This window comes from Homalodisca vitripennis, unplaced genomic scaffold, assembly GCF_021130785.1.
Source record: "Homalodisca vitripennis isolate AUS2020 unplaced genomic scaffold, UT_GWSS_2.1 ScUCBcl_310;HRSCAF=2033, whole genome shotgun sequence".
NCBI lineage: Eukaryota > Metazoa > Arthropoda > Insecta > Hemiptera > Cicadellidae > Homalodisca > Homalodisca vitripennis.
In genome coordinates, this window is record NW_025776470.1 from 124,579 (window position 1) to 144,740 (window position 20,162).

Below are 20,162 nucleotides of genomic sequence, written 5' to 3' on the forward strand. Positions count from 1 at the left end.
TGGCACACTACAAGTTCATGTCCATTATCTACCCTTGAGAGAGTAACACCAACTACTAAGTCGCGTCTTTCTTTGGTTGCGTAGCCACAGTTTTCAAACTTTGGTTTTTCATACAGCTAGACAGAAATGTATCTTGAACTTCTTTGTTAGAACTATCCCAAAATTGTATGTAAACATCTCCAATCTGTTGTTCTTATTGGGTAAACCGTTTTTCGCAGCAGTTTCTTTAAAGCAGCAAGTTGTTACTTTCGTAAACTCTTTTCCACTTATTAGCTTTTTAGAGGTTGAAACATAGCTCTTTCCTTACCTGAATTTCTAGCAGTTTTATTTAGATTCCGTGTCCATTCAGTTATTTTAAGTAGCTTTCTTACCCACCCAACTGCACAGCTTTTAGGTTTAGTTAAAATCTCTCCACTATCACTCATATCGAATAGGGGAGACCGGGGCACTATTGGACGTAATTTCATGTTTCACTATTATGCATTTATTCTAATTATAAAAACTGTTAGTTTAAAAAAATTTTAGTTTTTTTTTGCCTTGTTGTTTAGTTGGTCTACTAGAACCCCACAATACAAATTTTTCTAGATAATTTGAGCACACCTTTTTTATGTGGATTACTTTTTTTTTTATAAACCTCTACATTTTTGTCCAAATTTGTCCCGTCGGGCAGTTTTAGGACAAAATGATTTTTTATTGGGGCACAATTGGACAGTGCTAAAAAATTGGTTTTAATTGGACATAAAAATAACTCATTTACTAAGGTTTTCAAACATCATCTATATTTAAGTAAACATATATACAAACTTTATAACTGAAAAAAACAGAAGACAACACGTAAAAAAACTTATTTGAAATTAAAAGTAGTCAAATTTTTTCCTTGAGAAAACAAAGCAGTTTGCTGCTCTGGATGTCCCACCAATTATATCTGGTTGTCGTCCGCAGCTTGAACTCGATGTCTTTGGTTTTCGACAAAGCTGACTTCAACATTTTTCTGGGAAGTAAAACTTGTAAGAGTATTTTGGTTCTTTTTGAGAAATTTCACACTGAATCAACCATCAGTCACATGCTCCTCTATTTGGCCAATAAAGTGGTAAGATGCCTTCTTAGAAGCAAACTTTGTCAGTATAAAGTCAAGTTGTGGCATATGTTTTTAACAGGAAGGTAATCAAACAGTTCTTCTTCATCCCTCAGAAAAGTCTTCAGGACTAAGGCCCTCCATCGTCCTAGTTTTTATTGTATCTCATCTTCGTTGCTAGATAGTCATCTTGATACAGCTTTCTACAGGCCCCCCTCATTTTTTTTTCATCTTACTTTCCTTTTTTACTGCCCTCTCTTGTTTTCTTTTTTCCACCAACATTTTCTTATGTTCTTTTTCTTTTAACTCTGCTACAAGAAGCATCTTTCTCTGGAGTATCAGTCAGAATTCGCGAACTGGGAACCTTTTTTCGGCCTCGCCTTTCCTTTCCCTTAGGAACGTATTTGGGGTAGAGGCATGACATCCTCTGGAGTAAGCGTCAATGTAGTAGGTCTTTTAACATTTACTGGTTGTGGCGTTTGATGGGCCAGTACATTCTGTGTCAATAGTTGGCTGTGTTTGATGATTGTTGAGCCTTGTGGGTCGTCAAAGCTTTGGCTATTTTCCATCAACGGAAAGTCACATGACGTACCAGTCACTGGATATGGTTGTTGGTTTCTTCTACTTGCGATGACATAAAACGGTCAGTCACACTGGCACCCTTGAAATCATTGTCAGTGAACACACTGCGGCTGAGTGGATAGATTCCAGCTATTACGAAATCCACTTTTGATGGTTAGATGCAGTGAAAGATTCAACAAATGGTTTAGCAGTAAGCTGAGGCAATTTCTCGAATTGGTAATCGTATGACCAGGATGTTGAGAGTAGCCAGAGATGAATTCAGAACGTAAGCGCCTTTTAAACGGACTAAAAACTGCTACATTCCAGCGCTGACTTTTGTGCGTTGTGTGTGATGGCTAGTGATCATATGTATGGGCCATGATCTCTGCTGTACATCACCACATCCAAGCCAATGTGTGGACTCATGATTATCCAGGGTTAAAACCACGGGGTTTTCTTTAGAACATTTATTGTGGCCTTTTGGATATGTTTTAAGCGTCTCTAAAAAGAGAGCTGATATGTCATCCCAACCAGAATCAGAATAAAGAGCTTTGCATTCCTTCAGGTGCCCCAATCAATGTAGGCAAAGTTTTAGGGCGTTTTCTGGTGAAAATGTAAATTGGTGTGCAAGTAAGTCCCCATTCGGCGCATATGACGGCACAGAAAGTTATTGCTCCCCCCTCTCTTCCTGATACCGACTTGGCCCACCCTGTTTTATGTTCCCGCCCCTTGCTGCAATCACTTTTGGCGCCTCCAGCACAGTACTTATTCCACTCTCGTCTAAATTTTAAAATTCTTGACTGGAGGAACTTCTACTATTTGCGAACAAAGCTTCTATGCTTTTCAAAATACGTTTCCCCACGTTTTATGTGTTTTATAAAGCTAGTGTTACCTGGACAGACTAGTCTTTTCTGCTTGGCGAAGTGAAAGTCCTTGATGTCTCTTCATAAAATGGTTTAGCCCATTCTTCTCCTGATAAGCCTGTCGTACTACGCCATATAGCAGGTATGCGTTGATCGAGATTCAAAGCCAAGGCATATTTGAAGGCTAATTCCCTGGCCATCATGTAAGTTAATAGGCCATAGTTCATTCTGGGACCTTTCAATGCAATAGACAGCAAATTTTTTGTTCTTGTTCATGTGTAAATACACTTGTCCACTTTAGAGAATTTATTATAGTGTTTATAAACAGGGGCCATATCTTCTATAGTAACCTCTTTTACTGGCTGGTGTGCTCATCTTCAACCTCTTGAAATAAAGTTTACATTTTTCATTGCCCACAGGCTCATTGACATGATCCTCATTGTTAAGCTCATCAACTCCATTACCATTGTTAGGCCTCACTTAGCTATAAGACTATTCTCATTGTTGACTTCCTTTTGCTTTACTTTGTTGAGTCTGAAATGTAAGGGTCGACTTTTAAGCCCATGGGCTTCGGCAGCTTCTCTAAATGGATCGGTAGTTACCATTTCTATAGTCATTTAATGCCGCTACTATAGATTCTTCAGAAATATTAGCCCTGTCTGTTTTTCTTTATATACTTTTCCTAACCATCTTTTAAACCTGGAAAAACAAAAAAACAGTATGTAGGCAATGACAAAACATAAAATAATGTTTTGTCCAATTGTGCCCCATACTTTTGTCCAAAACTGCCCCGAGGTAGGTTTAAGATATAAAAATTTGAAAGATTACAGAAAGAAGTGACACATAACTCTCAAAATGAATGAATTCCATTTGCATAGTCAGTTTAAACTAACAAATTTCAAAATAATAGACACAATTGTTTCAGGCTAATACTTACTGTGAAAGAGATAAGTTTGTGAATATGCAAAATCAACTTCATTTTTGGGTAAAAAACATAAAATACTAGAAACTCAATTTTCTAAGAAGATGTGCCACAATAACCAAACTTTCCACAGTGAAATGTGACCGTCTCAGGCATTACCAAAATGGGAAATTGAAGGGAGACAAAAATTTCCCTCTAGCATATAAAAGCCATTGTCCAATTATGCCCCAGTCCAATAGTGCACCCGGCCCCGGTCTCCCCTACCGTTTTCTGAGAGTTCACTCACTGTCCGTTATATTTATCACACTTCTTATAAAAACTGAAAACGTCAACTCTAAAGTAACTACAAAAAAAAAAAAAAAAAAAACTAAGAGAAGATCTACTATTATTATTGTAAAAACTATATTAGTAATAAAATGTGGTTATTTTAAGTATTGTAAACAAACACAGCAAAACAAAGATGTAGATGTTAAACACAACTCACGGTCAGCTGACACTGAAAATCACCCGACAGCTAACACAAAAGGCAGGCGTACCAACCTCATAAGATATCAACACAAAATTTTCAGGACACATGGTACAAAGACATGGTGGATCGTTTTTCTGCGTTCTCTCCGCAAAAAGGGCACATAGCGGTATGTGCCCTTCTTGCAGCTACCGCCTCAATTCATCCATCCATTCATTCGTTCAAGAGTCTGTAAATCATTGAATGCTTTCAATAATTTCAGTCTAAAATTATAATATTAATTAGTATTATTATTACTTTTTTCAGATACTTGGCGACAGGAGCTTCATTCAAGAGTTTATCATTCTCATTTCGTCGTGTTGGTGCGTCCACAGTTAGCAAGATAGTAAAAGAAACCGTTGTGCAAATATGGAATGTATTACATCCTATTCATATGCCACATCCCACAAAAGGAATGTTTCGTCCAGACAAGCAAAGACTATTATCAATTATGGAGTTTTCCAAACTGTTTAGGATGCATTGATGGAAAGCATGTCAGAATTTTGTGCCCACCGAATTCAGGAACAATGTTTTATAATTACAAAAAGTTTTACTCAATTGTTTTATTAGGAGTTTGTGATGCAAATTATAGATTTCTTGTAGTTGATGTCGGGGGATTCGGCAAACAGAGTGATGGAGCCACTTTTACTTCATCTGCCTTTTACCAAATGTTAAAAAATAATGAGCTTGATATTCCGGATGATGCTTGTTTACCTGGAACTAATGTCAAAACGCCTTTGGTTTTTCTCGCAGATGAAGCTTTCCCCTTATCTATGCGTGTTCTAACACCTTACAATATGGACAATCTTAATGATGAAAAAGCAGTCTTTAATAAAAGGCACACAAGAGCTCGAAAAAGTATTGAATGCACGTTTGGAATCTTGTATTAAAAATGAAGACTATTATCTAAGAATATTGAAACAGATCATAAAACTGCAGATATGATAATTAAGAGTGTATGTGTTCTTCAAAATACTATTATAGATCGAGAAGGCTTTGAGAGGCATTTGACAGAGGTCAAAACAGTTCAACCCAAGAATATTCAGGTTCCAAGAAGGCAGCGGCAGAGAGGTCGTCAGTCAAGTGATGCTCTTCTTATGCGGGACACATACACACAATACTTTAACGAAAATATGATTCATTTTCCGAAAGAATGAACAAAGTAGCCTATTATTGTAATTATAACTTATAATGAATATACTGTACTGTACTTCAAGCTTATTGCAGTAAAAATTGGCTATATATCTACTTAAATGTATAATGTTTAAAATACAATTAATAGATACACAAACGTACCTGAACAATTATTTTCTGCTCCAACCTCCTTCCAAAGCTTGTCCAACGTATATCTATTATGGTGGTCACTCAGTTGTTGGTTCCATATAGCTTCACGATTCCGGATCGAAATAACAAAGGCCTACACGTTCATTTTTGTAGATTATGTTACAATAATCACTTGCGCAGGAAGCCCCGAGTCAACTGGAGCTGCGCTGCAAAGAAATCGTTTATGATTTCACGAGCGGCGAGTCAAGATTCATGTCGATGCATGAAGCGCTTCTTGGCGCCTCACTATGTTCGGGTCAACCTAAACATATTGCATATTTAATGACGCGCAGCTTGACTCACTGCTTGACTCTTCACTCGCTGCTCCACTATGTTTTTACCCTAAAGGGTCAAGTACACGGGGCGAGTTTACAAGCTACAAGCCGGCTTTTTTACAAGCAGCTCGTAAACTAGCCCAGTGTACTCACTGCACTCGCTTAAAAGCTGCTTTTAAAAAAGCTCTTGAAAAAGTTTACTCTGCCGGCGACTTTACACGCCACTCGCCGGCTTTTGAGCGATTAAGATTGTAAACTAGCCAAGTGTACTCACAGTAGCTTGTGGATTGTCCAGAAGCAACGAGTAGAACGGTCTTGAAAATGTCGGAGGAATTAGTTCTATCGGGAGTTTTAGTTCTATCAAAAGTGATTAAAAAAGAGTTAATTAGGCGACAAAACGCGAAACGGAAGAAGAGGAAAGTGTGGGTGAAACCGTGGGTAGGAAGACGTACTGAATATGGTGCATCACATACATTACTGAAAGAGCTGAAGAACGAAGACAATGCAGCCTATAGAAATATGTTAAGAATTACAGGTGAACAGTTTGATGAGCTACTGGAAATGGTTCGCGGAAAGTTGTCAAAGCAGGACAGAATGAGAATGGCGATTCCAGTAACCACAAAATTAGAAATAACATTACGATATTTAGCGACTGGTGATTCGTTTAAATCTTTGGAGTACCTACCTGTTTCGAGTTCCAGAAACAACAATATCCAGGTTCTTACCACATGTACTTACGGAGATTTGTTGCGTGCTTCGTCCATTTATTAATGTAAGTGTAAATATTTTATCTTATTTTTATTTTCAAAACTTGCATGAATGAAGAACATTTTGCCCTTGTATTAAGTAACGTTGGTTTGAAATATGGAAAAGGATGGTAAATATACACTTCTCAATCTCAAAACTTGTATTTAAAAATTTATCTTGAACAAAATGAAATGCTTTTGATACATAATATATTAATTAAATGTTTACAAACGTATTTATCATTGCTCTTTTCAATATGTCCTCTTCCTCGTTTGAATAACAAACGGACGCTATTGATTGAGGAGATTGCAATGAAGGAAATTTGTCATATTGATGTTGAACTGATCCATCGTCCAATGTGTTTAACTTACAACGAGTGATACAATTTTGTATCTCCTGCTGTAGCAGGATGGCTGCCCGATTAGGTAGCTGACGCATTTCTGATGCGACATACCTGCCAAACAGGTCATACGGCTTGTCCTCAATAGATTTGTTTGCTATATATTTGTTGGATAGCTTGAGCTATTTCTTTGTCTGGTATACTATCTGATTTTTTTTAACCTTTTTTTCGGCTGCTCAGGTGGCTTCATAATTTCAGATGATTGAGCAGTGATTTTTCCCCCGATGTCAGGCTCATCTTGGTCAATAGAGTTCCCTTCCTCATCTTTTTCTGCAATATCAGTTTGGCTTGCATCCTAAAAAAGGACAAAAACTGCTAATAATTTTATGTAATTTTTATGCATTATTTATAGTCCAGTCAATGACAGTAAAAATACTGTATTACAGTAGAACTTCGATAATTCGGACCTCTATAATTCTTAGTTCCCCAAAATTCGTAGTAAAACCTCGGTCCCTTGAAATAACCGTTATAATTCGTAGAAAAACAATGCATTTCGGTCCCCTCCTTATTTCGTAGTAATTTCGCTGCCCAGATGGTCTCAGTTCGTCGTAACTTCTATAATACGTAGTAATGTAGGCCAGAACATGCTATAATTCGTACTTGAGCCTCATTTTCGTTCATGTTGTTTAGGATTGTAAGCATCATACTAGGACTTAGGACTGAAAGCATCATGTGTATCGTTATTCAGTACCATAGTTGAGTTGCAAGAACCGAGTACGAGTGTCTCTAGCCGAGAAAAAAACAAAAGATAATTCGACCTCCTATTCGAAGTAAATCCTCGGCCCCTTTAACTACGAATTATCGAAGTTCTACTGTACCTCCTAATGTTTTAGAGTAGCATTGATTTTCATGAAAATTTGTAATTAGCTTCTGAATCAAAATTCCCCAATGTAAAAACAAACCTTAATATAATACAAATATATAATTAGCTATTACAAAGAAGGAAATTAAAAACCGTCACTGACTGGACTAATACCGTAGCAAAAAAGTTGTTATAAACTATATTTCATTTTCAGGTACCCACAACTGTTGAAGAGTGGAAAAAAATTGAAAAGGTTTTCCTCCAACGTTGGAATTTCCCTAGATGCTGTGGAGCGATTGATGGTAAACATGTTCTTATTAAAAGACCTCCAGGTTCAGGTTCAGTATACTACAACTATAAGAAAACCTACAGCATCATACTATTTGCTATGGTGGATGCTGATTATTGCTTCACTTACGTTGATGTAGGAGGAAATGGAAGAGCCAATGACAGTGCAGTGTTCAGAAATAGTTCTCTGAACATTGCAATGGAAAATAAAACAATTGGGTTTCCTGAGGACCATGTTATTATCGGAGATGATGCTTTCCCTCTTAGACCCGATCTTATGAAGCCTTTCAGTAAACATGGATTAAGTGATGAAGAGAAAATTTTCAATTATCGCACATCCCGTGCCAGGAGAGTTTCAGAGAATGCTTTTGGCATACTTGCCTGGCGTTTTCGAGTGTTCTCAAAAGCAATTGAGCTGAAACCCGACATCATCGATAGAGTTATTTTGGCTGCTTGCAGTTTGCATAACTGGTTGCGAAAGACTTCCCCAGGCCACTATATGCCACAAAAAGCACTGGACAGAGAAGATTTAAACACAGGAGAAGTAACACCTGGTCAGTGGAGGTTACATGCCAACACCTTACGACCAGTGACCTCACTGGGCAGCAACAATCCAAACAGAACAGCAATACAGATCAGACAACAGTTCATGAAATATTTCACTGAAGAAAATCCTCTACCCTGGCAATGGGAGAAACTTGGACTAAAAAGGCCTTAAAGAATGTATTTAAAATATTTTTTGTAATCAAATTTAAAAATAACATGTAAATACATTTACTTACCAAATTTGATTGACTGCTTCTTGTTGCCAAAACCTCACTCAGGAAACATGCATCGTTGAACCAGGTTAGTTTTGGCACATAAACGTCATCTGCCCCACATCCACTCTTTTTACTTTTCTCAATTTGATTTAACTCCGTTCTGTAGACATCTTTAATGGACTTAATTTTTGCCGTAAGTTGCTTTTTATCCATTTGCCCCAACAACTGATTTTCTTCCAGTTCAGACATTAGTTGTTTAAACACCATATCCCTCAACGATTTGTTGCAGTAATTTTTATCTTTAATGTTAAAATTTTTATCCACAATTTTTTATCCACAATGCCGGAAACTGTTGATACAGTTGTAAAAACAACGAAATGTTATTCGCATTCCACTTCATTTTGTCAACAGGAAACCACTACGAAACAACAAACAGCAGGTATATTTCTACACGCCAGCTACTTGGCTACTGAGCGAGTGGAATGTTTATGTGTACTCGACAACTAGCGCACTCGCCAACTCGCCGGCTTGTAGCTTGTAAACACGCCCCGTGTACTTCAGCCTTAACTAACAACTCACTACTGCTAAACCGCCGGCGGTCATACGCAGCTTGCCCGCGGCGTGCACGCTACTTGCAAATACGCAAGTGTGCATCGAGCCTTAACCACCCCGGCCCGCACTTCTCCTCAAACTCCTCACCCGTTCATGCGCGAACCGTTTCATGTCTGAGTAATCTATCTGTACGCCTAAAGCGGGCTACACACGGTCAGTTCGGTGTGTCACTTCGGTGTGTTCACTTCTAACTGAACGCAACAATCGCCTCCACACGCTCACTTCTGTGTGTCAGTTCGACCTGCCATCCACGAGTCGCCGTGAACGCCATTAGAGTTGAGCCTGTGTTTTTATTTTACGTTTTTATGATACATGTTTATTTTGACCGTGTGTAGACCACTCTGTGTTTGATCATGTATTCACATGATGAATTATTGTTTATGTGTAGTGCAGTAGCATGTGTTATAGTTAAAAGAAGAAAGCGCAGAATCAAGCCCAATATATGGCTTTAAAAACAAGCTAAATACTCATTACTCACATATTAAAATTTTGGATTAGCTGCGATTCCATTCAAAAGACCGGCACAATTGCATCAGGATGGACGAGGATACATATTTGGACTTATTATCTCGTGTTTCTCCTCTGATTAAAAAACAAGATACGAACATGCGAACAGCAATAACGCCCCATGAACGCCTTACAGCAACCCTCCGCTATTTAGCAACGGGAAGGTCATTGGAAGACTTGAAATTTTCAACCTTAATTTCGCCACAAGCACTGGGCAAAATTATAGAAGAGACCTGCAAAGCCCTGTTAAAAGTGTTAAAGAAGGAATTCTGCAAGGTAAGTTATCAAAGGTTTTGATTTAAAAAATGTTTTATTACATATTACTCATGTAACAAATAATGTCTACAAGGTAAATTTTATCAGTAACATGTAGATAGCCTACACTTACGAATAAAAATTATAAACTTCGTAGAAATTGAAAAAATAAAACGCCTTAAGGTTAAACATCACTCCTTTTAATTCCTGGCAAAAGTTTTAAATGTTCAAAAATTTACAATATACGAGTGTGGCTCATATTAAAACGTCACACATTATAAATGGGAAAGGCAAAAAATAAAATAATGTTCAGTTTTGTGGTGTGTTTGGAACATAATTAGAATAATACTGACATAAGTTCTGTGCGCCAGATGTACCTGGGAACTGGGTTGGTAAACTCTGAGATTGAGATGTCTGCTGTTGATAGTTGGGTTGTGTAGGTGGGAAAAAAGCATTGGACATGTTAAATGTCGATATTTGTTGTAAAGCGCCAACCTCCGCATCGAAAAGTGCATCATTAATTTTCTTTTCTGCGTATATGCGCTGTTGCGGTAAAGATCGAAGTTTCCCAGCAACATTTTTTCCAAATATATCGAACCGGTCTTCACGTTTAATATCAGCAAGCTTATCACCAACAGTGGCCAATATTTTATCTTCTGCCTTTTTTTGGCGCTTGAATTGACCTGGACCTGTACTTCTAGAAATGCTGGAAGAGCAGGAAGACGGACGTGTAGATAGTGTCCCCGGGCTATCGTTTTGGCTGTTTAATAACTGGGATGACTCATGCTGCGTCGAAGCAGTGATAGCTGAATTACCGGCGTCATCAATATCAGAATCCTAAAAAGAGAAAATAAATTCAATACTAGCAATCCTGGTGCGGAAATTCCGTAATATGCCCCAACTTGTTGTATGACCATGTAAGTTAGAAATGGTGCGTTTTATTTCAATATTTGCGTGATTTATATACTTTCCATACATACCTCACAAATAAAAAAATGTTTTTTTTTTTTTCCAAAGTGTAGAAAATAACGCACTGATTCCGAAACTGATAAATTTTGGTGACGGAAATCTATGGAAAACCCCGGAACATTGGAAAAACGTTAATTTGAGTACCAACATGAGCAACTTCAGAAAAAAATCTGTTTTTCAGATTTTCCGGGGTTTCCCGACGTAAAAGATTATCATATTCGGAATCAGGGCGTTATTTCCTACAGTTTGAAATTTTTATTTTCTTAGGTCGTATAGAAACTATAAAGTTACCAAATTTGCCTTCTTTGTAAGTAATTAATGCCATGTTTTTAATTTACAGTTCCCCAGTACCGAGGAAGAGTGGAAGGAGATTGGAAGAGGGTTCTATGAACAATGGTACTTCCCTAATTGCGAGGGAGCCATAGATGACAAGCATGTTCCTATAGTTCCTCCACCTTGAAGTGGATCATTCTTTTTTTAACTACAAGAAGTTCCACAGCCAAGTCTTACTGGGTGTCGCTGACTACGACTACAAATTGATCTATTTTAGTTTTGGTGTACACGGACGGGTCTCTGATGGAGGTGTTTTATCGTATTGTGATTTGTATGAAAAAATGGTGAAGACAACTCTAGGTCTACCACAACCAAGTTTGGCTGATGGCACATTGTTGCCATATGTGTTCATTGGTGACGAAGCATTTGAACTGAGAGAAAACTTGATGAAGCCATTCAATGCGAGTGTGTTGAACTATGAGCGACGAATTTGTAACTACAGGTTCTCGCGAGCACGACGAATCATCGAAAATGTTTTTTGTATTTTAGTTGCTAGGTTTGGAGTTTTACAAAAACCTATCACCTTGCGTCTCGATCATATCAGACTTTGTGCTTGCCTGCTGTGCTCTGCACAACTTTTTGCGAGCAACGTCACCGAACAAGTACACCCCTTCTGACTGCTTGGACGAAGAGAGTGAAGGAGTCCTGATTCCTGGACTACGTGTGTAGACCGCTTAACTTTTTCCACACTATCCGAGAAAAGACGCCGGCTATTTATTTTCATTCGTAATAATATATAATAACGAAATAACAGCCCTCTATATATAAAGCTAAAAATGTACCGGTATATTTTGAGAAAATTTGCCGGCCCCCAAAATTTGCCGCCCTGTGCAGATGCACATACTGCACATGCGGAAATCCGGCCCTGTTTCCAACGATGTCATGTAAGTTGTCACTTGAAATATCAAGGCCTAGGTTAACCCTAGAAAGCCAAGTGAACTATGAGCGACGAATTTGTAACTACAGGTTCTCGCGAGCACGACGAATCATCGAAAATGTTTTTTGTATTTTAGTTGCTAGGTTTGGAGTTTTACAAAAACCTATCACCTTGCGTCTCGATCATATCAGACTTTGTGCTTGCCTGCTGTGCTCTGCACAACTTTTTGCGAGCAACGTCACCGAACAAATACACCCCTTCTGACTGCTTGGACGAAGAGAGTGAAGGAGTCCTGATTCCTGGACTACGTGTGTAGACCGCTTAACTTTTTCCACACTATCCGAGAAAAGACGCCGGCTATTTATTTTCATTCGTAATAATAACGAAATAACAGCCCTCTATATATAAAGCTAAAAATTTACCGGTATATTTTGAGAAAATTTGCCGGCCCCCAAAATTTGCCGCCCTGTGCAGATGCACATACTGCACATGCGGAAATCCGGCCCTGTTTCCAACGATGTCATGTAAGTTGTCACTTGAAATATCAAGGCCTAGGTTAATATTTTGTTATATTCCTTCATCTTCATCATCAATAATCTAAAATGAGCTCATTTTTAAATATGAATAAAACATTGTTTGATTTAGCATTTTTTAAATAAATAATAATGTTTTATGATTATTAAATTGTTTTTTTTTTAACCAGATAAATCAAAAATGTTATTTTCAAAATAAGACATATCTCTTATATAAGTTGCAAAACAAGATACATCAATTAGTTCAAACTAAGACACATCAAAAATTAAAATGCTATTAAAGCAGATAATGAAACAAATAAAATTTTGAAACTTCGGGAAAATAATTGACTAAATCAGTAAAAACTATAAAAAAATTATAAAAGTATATAATTATTAAAACAAAGAATTAATTTAGTTTTTTGTGTTTCCTGAAAAATTTGGTTCAAGTGATGTGTCTTGTTTTGATACTAGACGACTGATGTAGTCGGCATCGGGGGCTCTGGAGTCAGCTGTAGAGAGTCTGTTCGCGGTGACGGTGACGGTGGTGGCGGCGCCGGTAGTGACGGTGGCGGCGGCGGCGGCGGTAGTGAGGGTGGTGGCGGCGGCAGTAGTGACGGCGGCAGCGGCGCCATCGGCGGGGGGACGGCAGTACAGGAGTCAGGAGCAATCTCAACCTTCTTGGCCGCAGCAGTCAAGGCGCCCAACCCGTCAAGAGCCTCCACGATGAGTCTGGCCAGCTGCCTAGTTCACATCTAGGACAGCGATGTGGTGCCTAGCAGCCAGTTCTTCTATATAAGCATTCACGAGGGTATTTATATTCACGGGTAAACTTCGTGGATAATCGAGAGTTTACTGTAACTATTTAACACCTTAACCGAAACATATTTTGGTAACGTATACCGAAACACCGGTCCTAGAGGACCGGTAACCACTATTTTGATTCAACGACGTATATTTACGGCAAAATATTAATAAAACGGCTTGAGAATGGTTTAAGAAATTAATGTAGACATCTTTCACAAAGACAATTTATTTTACATTAACTTTCAAACGATATATACAGTAAATTCTTGAAAAATTTTAGAGAGATACAATAAGCACTAAACACTTTTGAAAAATACGTTAAATTTTACCAGGAACGTAATTTTGTAGTATTGAAACTTTCTTTTTTACACAATTATATTAAAATAAGGTATTAACAAAAAAATTATTGTAATATTAGTAATAGAGTTGTAAAAAATTTAATTATTACATTTTGTATACGAAATTTTAAAAAGTATAAAAAACATAGATAACTATTTACAAAACTATAAAAAAATATACTTTAAAAATTCATAAATAAATATGGTATACAATATAAAAGCATTAGAGAAACAATAAAAGTGTTATATAGAACCTTTTCATTTCTTATGGTCAGTTCCTTCAATCACTCTTTACGCACAGTCAATGGCACACTCATTGCACACTTTGCGGCTACATTCCAAACATATAGGAATATCACATCTAATACACTTGTATTGACTTTTTCTCTCCTTTGCTGAGGGGCACTTCCCACAGGTTTTTCTTTTTTCCATTTTATCAGAAGGCACACCTGCAACTGCTTCTTCTCTTTGGCCCAGGGCAAAGTTGATTGAGCTTCTGACATCACGAGGAAGGTTTGGTGTACACAGACGTCTTCTCAGATAAGGCTCTGTAAGATCCTTGGCCAAACTTTTGGTGAACTGAAATCTTGTGGTTGAAGGGGTATCTTTGTAGCATAAATACAATATACAAGCATTTATGCTAGCAATGCTAAGGAGGCGGTAAAAAAACAGCCAGAGGCCAGCGCCTTGTTCTTTGCCCAGTAGTGTAGATGGCACATTTCATGTCTAGTATGTCGACTCCACATTTTGTTTTATTGTAAAACCGTATAATCTCTGGTTTTGCACTTCGTTCATCCGTAAAAATGGCATGGTGCATAGTAGAGATGAGGACTACAGCTCTGTTCTTTTTTGGAACGTATGAAACCAAAGTTCTCATACCATTGAATCCATAGCGAGATGTCCCGACCTTTCTTTGTCAGGACAAGGGTCCTGAAGAAACTCTTGGGGAATATCTTTTTTATCTTTTCTCATTGTCCCAACGTATGTGAGACCAAACTTTTTCGAGTTCTTCTGTTACTTCTAGGCTAGAAAAACCAATTGTCAGCTGTTACATTGCGGTTGGTTCTTTGTATTGGTTCCATCAGTCTTTATAACAGATTGGGTTGGTTTGCTTTTATTTTTTCTGGTCTTCTTGAGATAAACCTTGACCATCACTTCCTTTGCCGGTGTAAATATAGGCATTGTGGAGATAAGATATCTTCGCATCTGTCAGACACATAATTTTGATGCCATATTTGTGTGGTTTCTGGGGCATGTAAATTCGAAATATTAGTTACATGTTCAGATAAGCAATACAAGTTTTGAGAGTTTTCAAACGAATTTATTGAAAATCTCACTAATAGCAGCTGCTGCTTCATCATATGATTTGATTTTCTTTGATTGCGAGTTCTCTTATCGTTAAATCACAAAGCAGATAGCAGTATTTTGTATCTCTTTACGGACATACTGTGGCATTGAAATACGGTCTGTTAGCAGCATCTTTTTGAAATACAGAGGTAATTGTTTCGTTATTTGATTTTAAAACTGAGGACAAAAGCAGTAATCCAATTAAAGCATTGATTTCAATTGCATAAGTATCCTTATAATTATATTTATTTGTTGTTTGGCTCAAGCGAGATCTTACAATCTTCAACTTAGTGTTTGTATGTTGAACAATAGTATTGACTATTGTTTCATCAATCAATGAGTTCCATATGGCCAACTTCTCTGGGTTATTACCCAATCTTCTTGCTGGAAGTCTCAAACCAGGTAAACCACCAGTAATTATATTACGAGCTGGTGTTCGCACCCTTGTATTTGCCTCTGGCTCTAATGTACGCCAAGGATATGTCGGTCCTAGTTCACGTTTTCTAAGGCGGCCAAATACATATTCTGGCATATCTGTATCTACTAAATTATTTGGAGTATCATCAGACTCACCCTCCAACTGACGATCTTCGTCCTCACCAACACTGTTTTCATCATCCTCTGATGTTGAGCTGTAATGGCTGGAACAGGAAGGATTTCTGACTTCACCTTCAGGCTCTCTCCAATCTGGATTCCGCATCCAAATCATCAAAAAAGTCACTCTCTTCAGAGTCATCATCAATTATGTCACTGGCTAACATCTCCGTAACTCAATTAGCAAAGTCCCTAGCTCGCACTGAAACTTTTCTACTTGAACCAGGTTCTTCCATTATTAATGTCTACAAATAAATAAAGTAATAAAAAACTGGAAGTTGAACACTACTATATTCGTTTTAGTCACTGAGAAACGCAAAGCGAAACACCCGGTACATGAGACCTCAACAAACTTTCACTAACTGAAACATCCGGTACGTCAGTCCGGCAGAGTTTTTAAAAATCGATAAGTAACGGCAAAGGCCTTGTGTAAAACTGAACAAAACCTGGTTGTTTGGGGGGAGTTGTGGGAGGGGGGAAGCTACTGGGACCGTCGAATAGATCTGATAAGCAGTATTGCCAACAAGTAGAAAGAAATTTCCCAATTGGTACCTGAGGACCGGTGTTTCGGTTAAGGTGTTAACAGTTTAGCTAGTTCAATACGTCAGTAATTATATGCACATACTTCACACATGATTAATCACATAAATGTCAACAAATAAAACAATATCGCACATGCACGAGAATAGTGGCACAACTAAAAAATAGTCATTTTTCAGAAGAAGCAAAATAAACTTTAAACTTACCTTTTGCACTATCTAGACTAAACCTATGTTGTATTATTTATGCCTAATAATTTTTTTACACTTAAAGTAACTAATGTCATTGTTAATAAAATTGGTTTTGAAGTAATCAACTAATAACTTTAATAAAACAATATTTTTTAATAAATAATTTTGAGTTGTGCCAGTTTTCTTTTTACCATAAAATAGCATTTATGAAAATGGTGAAGCTTTATAACACTTAGGAATAGTGAATAAGTAACACCCAATTTAAACAATAAAAAATATTGTATTACTAGATGTACAAGACGGTATAACATCAATTATTTGTCAGTAGTTAAATGAATACCATAGGTGTAAGTTTAACCCTTTGCACTCGAATGGCCACTGTCAGTGGCCGTGCCCTACACTTACATAACTTGCATTATTTCTCGCTTGCACAGATCTCTCAGGTCGCATGGCCACCGTGAGTGGCCGCTCACTCGTCTGTCGCAACTCGGCCGCCATATTGGCTGGCTGGTGTCATCAGCTCGCAATTATTTTATCAACATTCACCTGAAATGGATGTACAAGGCATTTCAAGACAAGCAAACACATTTGTTTTAAAACTTTGTTTTAGTTATATCAATGAAGTTTATTTAAAATAAAGATGTTTTTCTGGCTTAATAATAATTGTTATTTATAAAATTAAAATATACATATTAATAATTAATTAAATGAAATTGATTAGAGCTTACATGAAATCTTTGTTGTATTGAAAACACTAAAACTACAAAGTATTGTTTTAGTTATATCAATGAAGTTTATTTAAAATAAAGATGTTTTTCTGGCTTAATAATAATTGTTATTTATAAAATTAAAATATACATGTTAACCCATTGGAGACTGAGATTTTAACGCTATTGTGACAACCCAGGACTGAGTTTTTTTTTGTTTAAAAAACGTTTAATAGTTTTTTTCAGTTATGGTGGTATAACTTACCTGTAAAAAGTTTTTGTTGTGGAATTCATGTGTGGTATATATTTACAAATAATTACAAATACATTTTTACTTTTTTTAGTATTTATTTACTGTATGAAAAATTTCAAAACAGTTCTCCAAATGTAAAGGAACTTTACATTTTTTTACATTTGGTAAATTGTTTCTGATCGCCTTCCGTGATCATAACACACTTTACATCTTTTGGATGGTCTAGCTTTGTTTGTTGGAGGAATTTTTTCAATGAAAATGTCCCCCATTGTTTACATTGTAGCCTCATTGGTTGGTCTAGTGAAGGCCTCCCTCCTGTAAGGCCTATCAGGAAGCTGAACTGTTGATAGTAACTGGTCAACAATGTTTAGCCTAAATTCTGAAAGATGAATTTTCTTTTTAATGACCAAGTTGTGTACAATACTAGCATTACATAATGCAATATCAAAAAGGTTAAAAAAATATTTTTTTGTACCCTTTGGCACTCCTACGCATTACTGGAAAGGAGGAAAGTTTTTGGTCCTGCTTGTCTACCCCACACATATACTTGTTGTAATCTACAACAACATTTGGTTTGAGGCTTACTACTGGATTTTGTTTTCTACTTTCTCGCTGAGAAGTTACTTCTTGGAAATCTGGTCTCTCGTGGTATGTTGAAAGCATTGTCACATCCTTCCTATCTTTCCATTTCAGACACAACATGTTATTACTTGAGCGAAATGTTATTTCTCCCTTTCTTCAGTTTTTCTTTTTTTATTTCCTTGGGAACATTTTTTCTATTGGCTCTCAATGTACCAATGCAATAAGTATCTCTGTTTAGGAGCTCCAAAAAAAGGTTTGGCGAATGAATACCAATTGTCCATAAACATAAGTCGACCTTCACCAACTAAGTCTTCTGTCATTGTCAAAACAACTTGTTCACTAACTAGCATTGTAGTGTCATTGGTAATTTCCTTCCCAGTGTATATCTTGAAAATTGTAGCAGTACCCTGTTACAGAATCACATACCTTATAAATCTTAATTCCAAACCTAGCCCTTTTTGAAGGGTTGAATTGGATGTAGGCTAACCTTCCTCGGAAGGACATCAAACTTTCGTCAATACAACAAAACTTTCCAGGTTTGAATACCCTTTTGAATGATGACAAAAGTAATTTCAACAACTGGTCGGATTTTCCTTAGTTTGTCAGTTTGCAGAAGTGAGGATGAAAAGTGTAAGTATCTAGAAATAGATTTGAATCTGTCGCGTGACATAACCTCACTATAGATAGGACAATGAATTATTTGTCTGCGAGACCAATAGTCAGTTACTTTTTGTTTTGGGTTTTGTGACATCAAAACAAACAAGGCTAAAGTAAGCCTTCATTTCATCCTTGGTTACATCAGTCCAATTATTATTAGGCCTAAACATCACCTCCACCAAGAATTTTCTCCCTAGCATACTTGTTAGTTTCACTTACAACTTTATCCCAGAACTCATTGGTTAGAAAATTGATTCAATACATCTAGCTCTGTACAATCAGCATTCAGTTGCCTGGAAAACAATTGGATTTATACCTGAATTTCCAGTAAAGTTGATTTGCCTTACTGTGTTTGTGTCATTTGTCCAGGTCCAAGTTTGGAGGTTAGGCCTATTGTCATTGTCGTCATCGTCATCACTACTATCACTTCGCCCGTCATTGTCACTGATTTCATCATTATCGTCATTGATATTCACAGTTTCGCCATCTAAATCACCACTATCACTATCACTTTCATTCAGTACATTATCCACATACGCAGATAACTCCGACGAACGGAGAAACACTTCATCGCGAGACGCCATGTTGCTCGACTGATCGCTGTTCTATTGCAAACAGTTACGGTATTCAGGTTTATGTTCGGTTTTTGCATTCAGTTTCTGTATTCGGATGTTAGATACCGAATAATACGATTTCAACTATCGATCGCTTGTTGGTGAACGGAATAACCATACAAATAACCGAGAATTATATCGATTGAAACAAATCCCAAAATTCATGACGGACACTGTCCGTCATCCGTCTTTACGCGCTGTATACATAATGACGGGCAATATACGTCATCCGTCGCCAATGGGTTAATAATTAATTAAATGAAATTGATTAGAGCTTACATGAAATCTTTGTTGTATTTAAAACACTAAAACAATAATAACTATCTGGTGTATTTTTTTAAACTTTGAGTTTTTTAGCTGTGTGGTATTGCTCAAAACATGGTCCAATGCACAAACCAGGCTGTACAGTGCACGTTTTGCATATGTACTTGGTACGCTTCCTTGATCCACCAGCACTTCGGTCACTGCACACAAAACAGTCCTTAGATTTACCAGGCCCCATGGGCCAAATTATGTGCAACTTTCCGTTTAATCTCTCTTCATCCTGTATCTCTGATGGTCTTCCACGTTTCTTGACATTTCTGACATCAGAAACAAGTCCTTTAATGAGCTCCTTTCGAAACTTTTTCTGTCTGACTTTTTTGTCTTGGTTCATGTTGAACAACAAATACGCGTTTACGATGGCTGTTTCGACCAACCAGAAAAAAATTTTCCTCCACCACTTTAGTGATTTTCTGGTGAAACTGTATGACGAAATATATTGGTCGGCAATGTCTACACCTCCCATTGATTCGTTGTATTTACATACAACAGTAGGCTTGTTCACCTCTTCTATTACCCCTCTTTTAACAACACGCCTCACAGTTTGTGTGCTACTATCATACAAAGTGCTCAACATTGTTACTTCATTTGAATCCTTCCATAGCAAAAGATTGTACTTGTCGT

At 37.2% G+C, this 20,162-nt stretch overlaps 1 protein-coding gene across 1 annotated transcript; it reads left to right on the top strand.

The window, feature by feature from the left end:
• The first annotated feature begins 7,861 nt into the window (after positions 1 to 7,861).
• On the top strand, positions 7,862 to 8,479 carry LOC124370617. The gene has a single exon (XM_046828908.1). The coding sequence runs from the start codon at positions 7,862 to 7,864 to the stop codon at positions 8,477 to 8,479; it is 618 nt and encodes a 205-aa protein (XP_046684864.1).
• The last annotated feature ends 11,683 nt before the right edge of the window (positions 8,480 to 20,162 follow it).

Bases quoted from the DNA above. Each gene is read 5' to 3' on its own strand.
- LOC124370617 (XM_046828908.1), top strand. From the start codon at position 7,862: ATGGTGGATGCTGATTATTGCTTCACTTACGTTGATGTAGGAGGAAAT.